The sequence below is a fragment of the Branchiostoma lanceolatum genome, chromosome 7, assembly GCF_035083965.1.
Source record: "Branchiostoma lanceolatum isolate klBraLanc5 chromosome 7, klBraLanc5.hap2, whole genome shotgun sequence".
Lineage (NCBI taxonomy): Eukaryota > Metazoa > Chordata > Leptocardii > Amphioxiformes > Branchiostomatidae > Branchiostoma > Branchiostoma lanceolatum.
In genome coordinates this window covers 10,287,953-10,305,162 of record NC_089728.1, presented here as the reverse complement: position 1 = coordinate 10,305,162, position 17,210 = coordinate 10,287,953, and the positions used below count along the sequence as shown (strand labels likewise).

Genomic DNA, 17,210 nt, shown 5'->3' with positions numbered 1-17,210 from the left:
CTACAGAGGGACAAACCTTGTGTCTCATTCAAAAGTTTGTCTTCCATTCCTTGCTGGGTATACTGGTTTTAAACCTGTTCCCCAAGGTATGAACTGAAAGAAAACTTTTACTAACCCTAACTACAGAGGGATAAACCTTGTGTCTCATTCAAAAGTTTGTCTTCCATTCCTTGCTGGGTATACTGGTTTTAACCTGTTCCCCAAGGTACGAACTGAAAGAAAACTTTTACTAACCCTAACTACAGAGGGACAAACCTTGTGTCTCATTCAAAAGTTTGTCTTCCATTCCTTGCTGGGTATACTGGTTTTAAACCTGTTCCCCAAGGTATGAACTGAAAGAAAACTTTTACTAACCCTAACTACAGAGGGATAAACCTTGTGTCTCATTCAAAAGTTTGTCTTCCATTCCTTGCTGGGTATACTGGTTTTAACCTGTTCCCCAAGGTATGAACTGAAAGAAAACTTTTACTTACCCTAACTACAGAGGGATAAACCTTGTGTCTCATTCAAAAGTTTGTCTTCCATTCCTTCGCTGGGTATACTGGTTTTAACCTGTTCCCCAAGGTATGAAGCGAACGAAAACTTCCACTAAGCCTTACTTCAGACAGATAAACCTTGTCCCTTTCCTTTAAAATAGGTAACATAACAATCCATCCAACCTGTCCATTTCAGTTGGCAACTCAAGATCTTCTAGAACTACAATAATCTAGTCTATTAGCTTATATATGCGTTTATAATAGCCGTTATAAACCCCATGCTCGGTGTAGTATCTCTTCATGGGTAATGATTAAAATAGAGTTAGATATGGTCTATATATTTACAAATATCAGTAACGTCACTGTGTCTTAACTTTACGTATTTACTTGTTAGGTCCACATGTGAAGTGCAAAATGTCATGATTAAATAGAAAGTCTTACCGGCGAAGACATTGTTCCCTGGATTGTTCCCCTCTTGCTTGGGCTGTCCATAGGTATCGCTTTGAACCGTCGCTAGAAAAAAAAGAGGTTGACGTAAGCTAACGTCAGTACATTGTCCCCTTTTTCGACATGTGGGTGTTGATTTGCACTGATAATGCACTGCAGAAGGTAACTTTACATAGCAGGATGTTACGTTATGATTGATGCCTTTGTCTTTGAGTTTTAAGAGCCTGTTCAGATTTATTCTATTTATCACATCCTGCTGTGATGAACTACGGAACGAGGTCATTAACCTCGGCCAGCGAAAGATTGTTTGATAAAACACAGGCTACTAGATTAATCTCGAAGCAGATCTATAGTTATAGTCTCCATCTGGCAGAAGAAGTTCTAGAGAGTACGGTACCCAGATTAGCAAAAGCTAACTAGACTAGTCAGCATACTATAGTCCCTGTCACACTTGTGCGTGTGGCCGTTGCGTGTGAGTTGCGCGTTGACATTTTTCCGTGCGCCGCCGTGCGCACAATACGCATACCACACGCATCTCGGTCGATTTGTGTAAGTTTTATGTACGCGGCCATACGCACAATATGGCCCAGTAGGTATGATAGTTTGGGGTATTAACGAAATTACGCTAATACGCAATTTATTCGTTATGAATAGTTTTCAATTGTTTTGATGAGTGTGTGAGGTACTAGTACATCTAACATGTGAATAGCGAAATACGAGGCACACATTCGTGAAAACAATCGAAAAATTCCACAATTGTTGTGCGTACGGCTGCGTATTGTATTTTGTCTGTGCGCGGCTCACACGCGGCGTTTGTGCGCTCAAGTGTGACAGGGCCCTAAAGCCCCTGTCACACTTGTGCGTATATACACAAAAACTTATTATACAAGTCCGCATGAGTCGCGTATTAAAATATTTTTGTTTTAGGTTAAGTTTGCAGCCGAATAAGTAATTTCTCAGGTTCGATCACTAGGCTGCACAACGGTGGGTCAAAGTGGAAAACAACTTTCCGCAAAATTTACTTAAACCAAAAGAATGTTAATGCGCAACTCACGCGCACTTGAATATACGCACAAGTTAAGTGTGACAGGGCCCTAAGGCAACGTTACATGTGTTACCTTCCTATCTTAGAAGTATGCTATACTCTATCTCCACAGTAGCAAGCATGACCTTTAATAGTTAAACCAAGGAGGTTATAGGTTATAAGTTTTTAAACAACTTGTATACTGGCGATGTGTGAGATACATGAACGGTAAAACAATGTAGCATATACACAAGTAAATTGGAGTTACCTTGCACCACCAGGATTATGAAAAGCGAGGAAATGCTGAGTCCTCCCATAGTCCGACTCACTCACTCCCGGAAGTCGACTTCGGGCCAACGGCTCACAAATCCAACGAAATAACCACAAGGTGTAGATCTACTCGCCCCTTTCCGTGTGTTTCAAAGTTTTGATATATCAGGGAAACACTGAGTTGCGTCCGGTTTAGATGGTTTGTTTGGAAAAGCGTTCTGGCGCGCGCCAAAAAAGCAGACCTTATGCCTGTACGCTACTCGGGAGTACAAGTCTGTGCACAGGCTACGTGTGACCGTTCACCGCGACAGTTGATGAACAACTGACTTTGGAGACCTCCCATATAGATTATTTGATAAACAAGTCACGGACATGACGTCACAGCAACGGTGATTTCTGATTGGCTCACACTATTTTCTTGAAATCTGTAAGTGACTTTCGGAAGTGGGAGGGCGTGACGTAGGAACAGCCTTTGTTATTCACTTGTCGCTGATTGGCTTCACTTATTTCACGAAATTCTGTCACTGACGTAGACACGACTATTGTTGTGAAATGATGTGAACGAACACCGTGTGAATAAAAGCGTTGACTGTCATTTTTGGGATGCAAATTGAGGGATCGCCTTATCTTCAGTGAAAGAGGAGAGAAACAGAAATACCTAACATCAATGGCAACGACAGCTACGACGATTTACATCGCGCTTAAGTGCCTTTCAGACCCGATTTCTGGACCGGTAACACTAACAGTCTTGAAGAAAAACGAAGGCATTCTGCTGGAACAAGGGCCCCGGAAAATCAATGCCCAGTGGCCAAAAGGATCGGTGCAGATATTAGAACTGTGTCAGGAGTTCTGTTGTCAGTTGGATTGTCGTGTGAAATATTGCAACTGTCCAAAGTTTGATAACCACACCTGGCTGGAAATGTCAATTTCAACTGCCCCTGAAATGGTTCAAAGCATATGTTCCGCATTAGATAAGGAGATGGAACTTAAGACGCACGCATATCAATGGAGACCAAACTTAAAAGATGATGAGAGTTCTAGACAGGTGAGAAGTAAAGATTTGCCCTGCAATATATTATGCCCTTTTTGCTTATCTAATATCGGAACGACTAGCGTTTGTAATGAAAGACTTGAAACTAACACATGTTTTAACTCCAATCTACAGGTGGATGACGCTGCTAACTCAATCGATGGCAGAGATACCTGTGAAGATTGCAATTTTCCAATTTTCAAGAGTCCCGGTGACTTGGATGAGATACATAGAAGTATCAAAGAGAACTTGTACAGGCAGTGCTTTACTTGCGGCGACACAAATGCCTTGTATTTGTGACTGTGTTTTTCTTAAAGTGAGAATTTATACTGTTATTTTGATCCAATTCATCCTGTTTTTTGTGTAAAAGTTACTGTACATTGGACTGTGTAGACACCGCTATAGAATGGTACTCTATACCCGGCAAACAATACGAAGTTGTGGCACATTTAGAACTTGGTGTCATATTCACAATAGTTTCCAGATGGTGGCAGATTAGATCCTACCGCCATAAAAGTTGGTGTTAATCTAACCCCCACCGTGCTAGCTTGTACAGTTCAGCTAGATTTCACACTATGGAAACGCCGGGTTGGCTGTTCTCACGATTCAGTCGTCTAGAGTACCTGCTTTCTTTTACAAAATGGTAGTAGCCGAGATTGTAGATTATACTGCTACCATTACTTTGAAACTATCTGATAAATGATATTCAAAACCATTAATATTTACAAAGTTCTACACAACTTGGAAGCCAAGAAGTTGACTTTTAAACTCTTGGACGAACAATCACAAGAATAATAAATACATAACCAACACCTTCCCGTTCGACGTATGACATATAAGGAACTTTGATAGTTTGGTGTTTCAAGAAGAACGTGTCAAGAAGTGTCAAAGTAAAAAGACAATCGTTGTTGTTGTTGTAGATTATATATTTTCTTGTCAGTTTTTTTCCCCGTTGGAAATGTAAATACTAGCCCTTTGCGCAGCATACACTGACATAGATATGCTTCCTAAATATATTGGTGTCTATTTTGTGTAAGTGTTTGATAAATCATGTGTTGATTATCATGTACATTTATTGATGTTTGGCCGTTGTTAATTGTCCTCCTCGGTACGAAGCTTTCTTGCTGTCAGGACTGTGTCGTCAATCTGATCGGGTGTATTAGCTTTTTTATTGCATCTGTGCAAATATAAAACTTCATTCTCAACATACTGAATGTCTTCACACTGTTGTCGCTTTCATTTATTTCCCTTTTTAGATATAACATGTTATTAGTAAATCACTCGTTCATCGCCTCTGTCTCGAGGTACAATTCGAGGTGTAGGTGATGTGAAAGACATCCATTGAACTGTTCAAGAATTGAATAGCAACCCAGAAAATTGAACAGTGGACTGAGGAGCAAATCACGACCCGGGTCGACCAGTAAGTAACCGTCTGGCTACTTGCGGCACGGTAAAATACAGATATGCGGTTTGGAAATATTTAAGGGTGCTATTATTGAACTAGGGGGGTACCCCCTTCACCTAGGGGCCTCCCTAAACGCCATTAAATGCTTTCTTAGGATGCGCCACAACGTACCAGCTAACAGTTTACAAGCCGACGCCCTGTTATGTCAACTTCAATTAGAAGCCAATGGCAAAAAATGCTGGGCGTCCGGTGTCCGTAACATGCTAGAGGAATGCGGTTATGCCTTTCACGGTTTGGAGCCCACAAGTATCCTTAGGAACAAATTTCTCACATATCATTAACTCCATTAGTCAACGATTAAAAGGCATCTATACTCAAACATTCTCGGCCGAAATCCGAAACGATAACCGAGGGATAAATCTTACAGCAACAAACTTCGAACTTACCGTCTGTTTAAGTCATTGTATAAAGAAGAAGAGTATTTATCCATTAGTAACATCAACACAGAGTGGCTACTACTAAACTCCGGGTTAGCTGTCACAGATTACATGTCGAAACAGGAAGGCACGACCGCAGGCCTCTACAACATAGACTTTGTCAACATTGTAATTTAAATCGAGTAGAAGATGAGCAACACTTCGTCCTAGACTGTAAATTATACGATAGCGAAAGAAGTGTACTTTTTAACCTTATTAAAGAAAAAATCCCATTTTGCGAACATCTTAATGCAACAGACAAATTGATATTTTTATTACGCCTGGATAATCCTTGTATTAGAAATATTGTCTGTTCATATATTTACACATGTACAAAGAAGCGGGAAGAAGTCGACTCTACTGGTCTAGCTTAGTTTAATAACACGTTTTATCTACACTATATGTTTACAGCTTGTATTGTTGTATTATGTCCTTGTATGTTCCATGTGTTAAGTTAGACGACCTGTACCTAGCCCCTCGGGGCATGAATGCACAATAAAGGTCATTCATTCATTCCATTCATTAAAATAACTTCGCACAGAAACGCGCGAATACGTTACACAGCACGCACTCTTATTATAGAAAAAGGCAGGCACAACTTACAAACTTATCTATGACAAATATAAGGGCCAAGGCTGTGTTAGCTGTAGATAAGTAAGTTTGTTGATTCGTTCATTCATTTCTAAAATACATGGCAGCATCCGACTGCTGAATTGTGTACTTTATGCGTACATGTATACTATTACATTTAACAAAAGCTAACTCAAATTTAAGCAACGAGTAATATTCAAAATCTAGATCAAAACAACTAGTGCTATACACGCAACTAGTACTGTACAAGATGAAATAAGAGATACTGTAACAAGAAAAAGAAACTTTGACGTATCGTACGAGGCCATTGAAACCAAATACAGGAATTCTCATTGTACAAATGGTAGAAGAAACAAGGTTTATCATCAAAGTGAAAACTAAATAAATCAACATCGGGAGATGTTATCGGGTGTATGTATGATAGATGAGTGAAGTATGGAATGGGACTGTTTTAATAGCGGTTTGTTTATGGCAATGGAATACAAACTGTTGGTGGGCGCCTTTCGTAGATGGATTTCCGATCGGGTTGGGGATAACCAACTCCTGAAGGTAGGATTACTAAGTAAAGATTTGGCAAACCGAAGCTGAGGTTTTTCCTCCTGTTTTCCAAGGAGGGGAGACATAGATGTGTTAGGGCTTCGTTAAAACATATATATTGGGGGCATAAAATATAAACATAAAATTCTCTCCCACATCCAGCGTGCACCAGCAAAAATTCTCTTCCATATATACAGTGCAGAAATCTCTCCCACTTCCAGGCCATTCAAGAGAATTTGTCTCCCACATATACAATGAATGTACAGCGCAAAATTCTCTCCCACTTCCAGACTCTGAAACTGTGGTGACGGAATCTACAAGTTAGAGCGCGTTTTGTCCTAGAAGTGACAGAGAGAATTTCGTCTGAGAATGGGAGAACTTTTGTAATGTGAGAGATATGGATGGATACTACAATATTATACCAATACACTACGCAGTATAAAGTTTTATTATGTGAGACACAATCTGGTGCATTGTATGTGGAAGAGATATTTTGTCGCATGTCGGAGAAAACTCTGTCTGTAATTGTCAATCATTTTTTTGTCTTAAGGTGAGATAGAAGTTGAGCATTTATATATGGGCGATAAAACTCTGTGAGAGACCCCTTTTGAATACTCTTATGGGAGAGAAAATGCTGTGTGCGTGTGAGACTTCATTTAAATCTTTTTTTGGGAAAGAAAATCCTTTGTGCGTGTAAGACCTATTTTTAACACTTGTATGGGAGAGAAAATCCTCCCTGACGGTGTGTGAGACCCTTTTTCAACAGAAATGTGAGAGAATAATTGTTGTCCATTATATATAGTATATATGTGTAATATTGCAACACTTGGCCCCCGATAGGACGCCGCACGAAATATCTTTCCAACTTGAGGTTATGCCATTGTAGCGGACGCACTGTAAACGGTTGCTAAGAAAATTGCGGAGCCATGGCCGCAAAATTGAGGTGCGCACCCCGTATTGTATTGTTTTATTTATTAGAGTGGTATGATTAATTCTGTCAAAATCTTTGCTGAAATCCGTTAAGAGAATTGTTTTAAAACCTTTCGGTACCAAGGAGCCGGGGTCGCCGGACTCGGAGTTCACCAAAGCAGTTAACTAGTGGACGGTGGAAATTCCTTTCCTACAATCAAACTGGTTAGGATCTAGTACATTGGTCACGTCCTGGAGAACCGCAATTTCGTGACAAATGATTCAAATGCTTTGATGAGAACTGAGGTTAGAGAGATGGGTCGTAGATTATCAAGTAAGGCCGACGACTTTTTTGCAGCTCCGACAGCTCAGGTAAACAAGTCCAACGAAATCGTCAAATAAAGCAGTAAGAAATACTTTCCGCTAATCAACAGTGTTCTTGGTAATGTTAGCGACACATATCGTTGACGATTGAAGACGGATGCAGTGTTTTAAGCCAGGAATCGTTGCTTTTTAGGATCCAAGTGCGGAGACGAAAAATGACAATGACAATGAACTTTATTGCATATTCATGCCCAGCATGGGCTAAATGCATTAGGTAACATAAAGTAAAAGAAATGGAACATTGTGATATATTCCATCTAAATCTACAGAGTCTCTTCTCTCTTCTTGAAACATTTGTACACAAATTCACATAGTTTTCCAATTATATCGTCGTTTTTAGATGACATGATACATGTGAATAGCTCGTTATTTTCAAGATGCGTATATTTTTTGTCTAGTTGTATGGGACTTACAAGGGATCTGCGTATGTCTGCGTATAGTGAGCATTCTAAAATAAAATGCATTTCATCTTCTATACAATAATTGTCACAGAAAGTACACATTCTGTTATTTGGTGGAGTCTGGTTGTACCTACCAACTTCAATTTGCAATGGATGATCGCTGATCCTTAGTTTAGTCATGGCTCGGCGATAGTTAGAATTTTGTATATCTAGATATATTTCTTTTTCATACATAATCTTGAATTTTTTGTAAGTTCTCAATTTGTTTCCATTCTTTCCTTTTTCACCATAAGAATTCAGTTGTGAGTAGAAATGTTGAAGAAAGTTGTCTTTCAGCCTCTGTTTTAGTTCAGATTGAGCGGATAGCGTGTTTCGGTCTTTGTTAAGTAAAAGGTAGGCAAAGCCTGACTCCTCCAAGATTTTACTAATATTTGAAAGCCAGCATGGTATCTTTCTTCTATGTAGGTCCTGCTGTACTAAAAAAGCTTCATATTGTAAGCTATCTTTCGGCATTTCTCTGACTAATCTTTTATAGTATGAATAGATTCTAGTATACACTTCAATCCAGAGGGGATATCTACCAAGCTCTGCTCTTGTCGGGCAAGGTTGCTGGCATTTTTTATTACGCCCAGGATTGCTTTACAGAATTTGAGATGTACTTGTTCAATTGGAGAGTTGTCGTTTAGTCCAATCTTGCCCCATACCTCCGCACCATAAGTTAATATTGGAACTACACATGCATCGAATAGTTTACTGTACACTGATATAGGGGGATTGCTTTCTCCAAGAGTTGATTTAATTCTGAAGAGGGCTCGTAAAGCCTTTTTTTGCAGGGTTTTCATAGCGGTGCTGAAAGTACAACCCGTTGTAAACATCACTATAAGACGATACAATCTCTATGTTTTGGTTAAACAATTGGAATTTAAAGTTTGAGAACAAGTGTCCTCTTTTATTAAATACCATTATTTTAGTTTTGTTTAGGTTTATTGATAACTTCCATTTTTTACAGTAAAGGCTTAAAGTGTTTATTGCTTTTTGAAGACCTTGTTGGCTTTTTGATAACAGGACAAGGTCGTCTGCTTAGAAAAGGCTAGATACTTTGGTTGTGTTTAGTAGGGGGGAATATAGATCTCCTGTATTTAATTTGTTTGCTAGATCGCTGATCAGTGTACAGATTGAATAGTGAAGGACTTACTCCGATTTCGACGGGGAAAGTTTCACTCAGACCTCCATTTGTTTTGAAACTGATTGGCTGTATAGGTTTTTCATTACATCAAAGAATCTTCCAGATATACCTGTTGATAAAAGTTTGTATAGCAGACCTCAAGAGGACGAAGTAAGAGAGTTTTACCTGCTTTTAGCATTTCATTTGTTATCATGTCCTCACCACTGGCTTTTTTGTTCTTGAGTCTTTGGATGGCAACATTGACTTCTGATTCTGTAATAAGATAGTCTAGAGGGCCTTGGGATTGGTTATGGTTTTGTAGTACTTCAAGTTTGTTTAGAATGTCTTCAGTTTTCAAAGGTGGCATCAAAATCTTGTCTTTTTAATCTGGATTTTTCATGAAGGGTTTTAAAATGTTCCACCCATGAATCTACTGGTACGTCTTCTTGATTAGTTGAGTCGGTTTTCTTTAGTTCTTTAAGTAGGTTCCAAAAAGCTGTCGGGTTATTGTCTTGAAGTTTTTGGAGTTCCATCACTGAGACAATTACTTTCATGCTCTCTTTTGCGCTTTCGGATCAGTTTGTTGAATTCCCCTTTCTTTCTGAAGTAACTGCCTCTTACGATTAGATTTTTGGGATTGTTTACTAAAAGGTACCTCACATTTTGCAATTCTTTGCGAGCTTCGTCAAGTCTTATCAAACCATTTTTTGTTTCTTTTGAATCCTTTTGTCTTTTTCTTACCTCTCATTTGGAGAGACATCTTTCCTGTCAATACTAGAATGTCTTGAAGCTCGCGTACATTCTCGTTTGTCTTTGCTGTTGACTTTGTGTCATTGTTATCTAGGGATACAATTTTTTCTAGTTTCTGGGAGATCGCTGAACTACTTAGCGCTTTTATAAATTTATCGCCAGAATCGGGACCCCAGACAAACCGACATGGCGGGAAGGGGCGTGTGTTTTGTTTAGTTTTCATGTTTTCTTGTGCCGGAGTGCGCTAATGCGCGAATATTTACAGAAACCATACAGTGGTCCGAAAATTCAGTAAGTGGATGGACTTTAAACAGATATAAGTTGTGAAACAGTGAGCTACTAGAGATGGCGTAGTCTACCGTGCTACAACGTTAGGCTGGTAGCACGTGAATCTGCCATTTAAGTCACCCAGGACTCTTCCGTTTGGAATGCGCAGGTCAGCCTGGGCGCATAAGTTTACAAGACATTTACCAAAAGAATTAGCCGGGTTTCTGTCGGTAAAATTTCTAGGAATATCTACGTTTGGGGCGAGCGGCACTGGCTCTAGTTCAAAATCTACGTGCTCTTTTCCAGTGAAGTCTACTGTTAAAGTCTCCCCCGAGAATTACATGGTCTTTGGACGTGAAGGCTGCTACATCTTGTTCTAAAATGTCGAAGATGGAATCCTCCGCCCTTTTGTGTATGGTGGAGTATATAGGGCTAATGTAGACACTACATATAAATACATCTTTGGAGAGCCCTAACAGGTCTTTCGATATGCGAACCCAGAGTAAGTCTTTACATTCAGAAGTTCCACGCTCTCTTTTGATGTATTTAGAGAGTTCATTTTTGTAGTAAAAAATTATTCCGCCTGAATTCGGCCTTCTTGCTTTCCGTTGTTTTTGTCTCAGAGACGAGAAATGTTGATAATTTGGAATGTTAACTTCTGAAGATTCGTTACTCCAGGTTTCAATAAGAGAGAAGAGATCTAGTTTTTCTAAATTACTTCTAAAGCTACATTCTTCAAGTTTCTTACCTAAGCCATGAATATTCCAGAACCCTATGTTCAATGACCTAGCTGGCATTGGTGCTCGTACTATTAATCCATGAGTATCGACTTTGTCCCTTCTTTTACGATAAGTTAGTTTTACTTAATCATACATGTACTTGAATGTGCAATATCATTGCATAAACTTAGTACGCAGTTCCTACGTCTGTTTACTACAGATTTAACATATGGTCTTCTTAAATTGTCACAACATGTCGGTTCTTGTTTGATATAAAATGAAACGTTAAGGATATAGTGTGAGATAATAATACCCTCAGTAGTTGTAGTTCTGACGCCGGGTCGGGTGGTCGTCGAATCGCTTGGGTTGAGAACATGAACTAGGTCCGTCCAGAGCTGTCGGGAACCAGTCGTCATAGCCGTGGAACGGACGGTAACCGTGTTGTGGGACGCGCCACCTAGCGACCGAATGCAGTGATGGTGTATGCTAGTACCCTTCTGTCTACTAGTCTCTACCAGACTAACTACGCCAGGGTTTCACTTGCAGGCTCCGGGCGAAATGTAATCTTCACTGTGGACTGACTCCACTCGCTAATTATTCCATTTTCTGCCGAATTCTACGATTCATACGCCCGTAAGAGGGCCTGTCTACGGTGAAGGCAAATATAGTATGAGTTGGATTGTGAGATGGTAAAGACACCACCTGGCGATTCAAGAATAAAATGCATCAGTACCATTGTTTGGTTACCTACTCGCGCCTAGGTGCTAATAGCACAGGGGCCGCCCGGCACAGCAGGGAGTGCCGCACATACTGCGGGTTTCCATTTCCCGGTCCTGAATTGGCCCAGATCGTAATGTTATTTAGAGCTTGTTTCATATTCATAGGCACGGCTATATGATGTGCATGGCAATGGAGGTCTTGGGAATCAACAGGAATAAGACTTGATCGATCAGCATCAATTGTGCCAAATTTGTGGATGTAAAAAAAAAATCAAGAGATGTGCCGCGACTCACAAGCCTAGCAGTAAAATTTATTACATGTACTTGCATTACCCATTGGTATGATATGAATAATGATGTTGCTACATTTGCTCATATTATTTCTCAGTCAAGTCAGTAAATTCGTGCGTTTTATTCATTTTTGCGAACACCTAGTGTACCCAATAGTCGTTTACCCCGGCAGGAAGGCATAAAGGGAACGTGTTCGTCTTCTTTATTGCCTTCACGCCACTCTGCCGTTGAACTTGAAGGCAATTACAAGGCCAGACAGTTCGCAGTACGCTTTCTCCAGACACGACAGCACCCAAGATTGCTCCAGCCAAACGGACATCAATAATTCACTCTAATTCATCGTTTTCTATGCAAAGAACGTGCCTGAACTGCAGAATACATGTATGTTGGCAATGGCCCGTTTTTCCTATGTTGGGAAGATAAATACCGTTCCTTTATAAACCCTGACTGTGTGGCGGTGCAGATAGGGGGTCATCCTGCCGGAGTCGCTAATGTCTGGTTTTATCGTTATGGTGCTGGCTAAGACCATTCTCAAGAACTTAAATCTTTATCCGGCTTCTAGAAAGAAGGATGTGGGGGCGGTTCATTACTTGAACTTCCTGGAGGCGGTATCGCATCGCCCGCCAGATAATGTATTGCGTTCAAAGTCACCAACATTGTTAACCTGTCGCCAAGTTAAAAAAAAACGTGATTACAGCGCCTTTACTTTCTTGCCTTCTAAAACGTTTTTCACGACCTTCGAAACCCGTAATTGTTTCCCACCACTTTTTTTCTCAAGGTGATCTGAGAGATTGAATTTTCCTCGTGATCGGTCGTTTCTACCGAATTACTTCAGCGGAAATGACGGCAGGCTTTGACTTCGCAACCGTTTAAAATCACAGGCGGCCCTATGGCTTTGGGTGTAGTGTCTAACATCCCTCCAACCCATCATCATCATAGCTTGTCGCAATGTATCTCAGTCCAGCTCAGCGCAACTTCATTAGCTTCCCGCAGGTCCGTGTCTGTGCAGGTAGATGTGGAGAGTCTGCAGCTGTTCATCAGGTGTTGCAGGGTTTGGGGGTCCTCACCACAGCCGCAGGCTGCACTGTTGATCTTCCCCCACCGTAGCAGGTTGTCACCTGTCCTGGCCACCTTTGCCCTTGCCCGGTTCAGGGCAACCCAAGTCCTTCTGGGCAAGTCGGCCCCCGGGGGCAGGGACTCACTGGGGGGTGGGAGTGCCTTGTTGTTGTTCGGGTCACTCCTCTTCCACATCTCGGTCCTGAGAGTCTGTGGTGTCTTCCCCTCTAGGCCTCGCACGGTCATGAAGCTGTGACGAGACCTCAGTCGCCGGGGTACCTCCTGGTGCCCATGTAACGGGTGCCTGGGATCCTTCTGTTGTTTGTCCCGCTCGGCCCTTGCTTGGACATCTCGTCGGATGCCAGGCGGGCAGATTCCTGCCAGTGTGTACAAGGCTGACAGGGGTGTGGCCTTCAGGTTACCTGTGATGGTGCGGCACGCCCTGTTCAACTCCACGTCAGCCTTTGGGGCATGGGATGACCTCTCCCACACTGCAGCGCAGTACTCAGCAGTAGAGTAGCACAAGGCCAGTGCTGTCTGCTTGAGAGTCTTGGGGTCTGCTCCCCAGCTGGAGTTGGCGAGGTTCGAGAGAAGGTTGTTGCGGGAGGATACCTTCTTCCTGAGCTTAGCGACGTGCTCTCTGAAGGACAATGTTCTGTCAAGGGTTACACCAAGGTAAACTGGGTAGGGGGTGTTTTCCAGTTCTTTCCCCTCCCACGTGATCTTGAGCTTTCTCGTAGCAGCGTGGTTGTTGAGGTGAAAAGCACAGACCTGGGTCTTCCCTGGGTTGGCGTTGAGGAACCAGGATCTGTAGTACCCCGAGAGGATCTCTAAGGCATCTGTGAGGCGTTTCTCAACTGTTGGCTTGATGCGGGCCATGATCAATCTTTCATACAGCTTGAACAGGATACAGAGAAGTGATATAGGTCGGTAGCTTTTTGGTAGACTTGGGTCTTTGTTTGGTTTCAGCAGAGCTACGACCTTAGTGCGTCGCCAGATCTTGGGTAGCTGTGTGCCATGGGCACAGCTGTTGAGCAACGCTAGGAGCCACTCCAGGGTCTTGAGGCCGAAATGCTTGATCATTTCGGAGCTGATGCCGTCGAGTCCTGGAGCTTTCCCAAGTTTCAGGTGCTTCAGTCCTTCAATCAGCTCTTCGTGGGAGAATGGTAGGAACATTTCATCACTGTCCTCAAGGACACGACTCATTTCTTCCTTCATCTTCTTCACGTAGCCGCGCTCCTTGTTGAGAGGTTTGCCGTTGTCCAGCAGTTGTTTAGCTACTTGATTTGGAGTCACTGCTGCGGTGCGTTGGTCTGGTTCCTTGTCAGAGTTGAGCTTTTTGATGGTACTCCATGCCTTCTTACTGTTCTGGGTCATGTCCAGTTCATCGATGGTTTCTTGCCACCGTTCCTTTCTTGTGTCACTTAGGGATGCAAGAAGGTTTTCTCCAAGTTCAATGGTTTCTTCAGCAAGGGGGTCAACTTCGTAAGAGTTGATGTATCTTGTGTAGATCTCTTTGCTGGTTTCCGTCAGGCCAGGGATGTACTGCTTTCTGCAGCCACGCGGGATGTTTTTCTTTGCAGTTTTCCACACCAGTCGCTGGAAGGAGTCGTAGCTTTCTGGTGTGGGGTCTACATCCTCAATACCTGTTTCCAGATCCGCTGTGAATCCAACCCATACACCCTTGGGACCAAGAGTGGCAATTGTAGATTGGGCTGTATTTGGGGTTTGAACTACAATGTTCATCTAATAAGTGGGTTGAAAGAGATCATCTATGTTTGTTATGGTTGGACGCAACTCCGCCCTCGGAAACTAATCAGAAGAACGAAAACATACGTAATATCGATCTCCCTGGGCTCTTAGGAATTATCTACTATTGTGTTTCGCAGCCAACGGTGGGAAAGAATCGCTAAGTGGATTTTGGTTCTGTTTTGTCAAGTTGGACCAGTTAAAGGGTTGTTTTCCCTGAAACTGAAAGGCTAGGTCACCCCTCCAAATAATTGAGGATAACAATATCTTAAAATTGCTGACGTGCATTCTTGCTGACAATGGGCTTGTTCTGAAATCAACTTAGTTTGACGTCAGAACGTCATACTTGTTTCTCGCTTTGGGGTTTGAATTAGTAGGGCATTTCGAGTTAAGTTTCTTCCCTATAAAGATAACATATGTCAATAGTATGTGTGTTTGTACCCGCCCTCTGACAGTTGGGAAGCTATGACAGCCATGTCTGGTTACACCTTATCTTATCGGACTCTGTTCTCATGATTAGAGACAATCGTCCTTAACCTTGGGGCACGGCGGCGGCGTGTGAAATGACGCGAGGCGTTGAAAACTGACAGACTGTTAAACCAGGGTTGAATTGTATCCTCTGAAGTACCTGTGAACGATATTACAAGGATGACCTCCCCAGCAAACCAGTTGTACTGTTACTGTCGTCTGCGACACGTGACCGCTACGTGGCCAATCAGGCATTACGACACAGACGTTTAGAGAGACACTTGATGAAACAACGCGCCGAAGTGCGACATTATGTCTCAAGTGTTGTTGTACAGATGATGATGATGAATAGGGACTGACAGTTTTACAGGTAAAGTTAAGATCATCAAGTCGTAAATGTGAATTTACTAAATAGTCTCAAAGAAAACAAACAATTGTAAAAGTCTACCGTAAAAAGATCCACCGCATGGCATGCACTCGCCGTACTATGCAACACGGTACTGTAGGATATTAACAATTCCGACTAGAGAGCATAAACTGTTTTCCTTCAGATAAAGCGGTTATGATTCAAAAGCTGTTGAATTATCGCAGCACTCTTTGGATCCCTTTTCCATCATTGCTAATATATGCCTTTCGACGAAATCAGCTCTTATGAAAGGCCCAGACTTTTCAGTACCGTCTGCTGTACTCATGATCAGACCTAGCTCTGCTTGGTGGAATGGACAACGATCAAGCGAAGTGCCACAGTTGTCCGTACAACCGTAACTTTGAAGTTATATGGACGTAGTTAACTCGTACGAAAGCCTACGGTAAAGTTGTCCTTTGAGCGACCCCACAACAAGTGCAGCCAAATTCTACATGTCACGCACGTGTACTGTTACGGAATAGAAATAGCTGGTAGACGTTGTTTTCCATAGAAGGTCTGAAACTATTGAATCCAGGTCAGACAATCGAAATTCTTGGAGGTAAAGTTTTCTGATCGACCCCACCTAGGATCCTCAGTTTTCAACTTAAGTCGCGGCCCATTTCGGGGGAACGAGTGGCCTTCTATTCAAATGAAAAGAACTATTGTCAACACCAAGACTATCAATCTTATCTTTGTCTGAGTGCCGTGTGACTGATGACTAGGCTGAACTTGGCAGTGGTTTGGGATGTGTGTAAAGATGTGTCAGTCCGGCGGGCGGATGCCCCACGCCCTTCCATGACAGCCACTCGTTGTGCACGAGCCGCCTAATCTGAAGATACACTCGCTTCCTGGTCTTAAACTAAACCAGCACGAGACTGAACTTGAAGAAAAGAAAGGGCGACATATATATTGACAAAGAAATAACGCGCTGAAGTAATCAAGTCTCATGAGGAAATGTTTCCTTTAAATGTTGTCGAGACATGACACTGGTATGTATTATCATTAATGTGGTAATTTTTTTCAGAGGTCTTGGACTCTCTCATGATAAACTAAAAGATACACCATGAAAAAGTATAGTGTAATCATCGGAAAACAAAATAGAAGCAACTATTTGGCGTGCATTAATGGTATTGTGAGAAGGGCCATGGACTTCGGTGATCTATTTGGATGCTTGCAAAAAATGTGGCGTTCATCGAAGGAGTGGGTGTAGAGTTGGGCTCCACCCAGACCAAGTTTCCTCCATGACTCACTCAGTCTTCACGTGATCATGATTCCTTCACTTCAAGATCACACACCCAAGAGTCGTTAACCACTGGGTCAAAAGGGTCAGCTGCCATGCATGGTTTACGGTTTTGGCCCAGAAGAGATATTTGCCCACAGGGACAGATGGTAGATAGCAGGCGTTTTAAAGGGTTACGAATCATGATTAGAACCGTGCTAAAATTCAGGCCATCGTGAATTTGTTGATTAACACATGTTGAAAAATTTTACCTGAAATGGAATACTTTCCTTTTCAATTTATGTGGGTGACTCCGTATTTACTATGGCAATCATATCACCTTGGTTGGCGATGTCAAACCCGCCCTCGAAAGGCTTTTGGCTGTCTTGCCAAATCAAATTTCAAAGGATGCTGTGCCCAGTATCCTGTGGTCTGTGTTGGTCTTGCATTC

At 42.0% G+C, this 17,210-nt stretch overlaps 1 protein-coding gene across 2 annotated transcripts in view; it reads left to right on the top strand.

The window, feature by feature from the left end:
• LOC136439156 (uncharacterized) overlaps nucleotides 1-4,469 on the top strand; it is a 45,493-nt gene extending 41,024 nt beyond the window's left edge. For both annotated transcript variants that reach the window (XM_066434388.1, XM_066434387.1), the window contains exon 5: nucleotides 3,383-4,469. In XM_066434388.1, the coding sequence (XP_066290485.1) occupies nucleotides 3,383-3,390 (8 nt within the window). In that variant the 3' untranslated portion in view covers nucleotides 3,391-4,469. The remainder of the gene's footprint in view (nucleotides 1-3,382) is intronic.
• The last annotated feature ends 12,741 nt before the right edge of the window (nucleotides 4,470-17,210 follow it).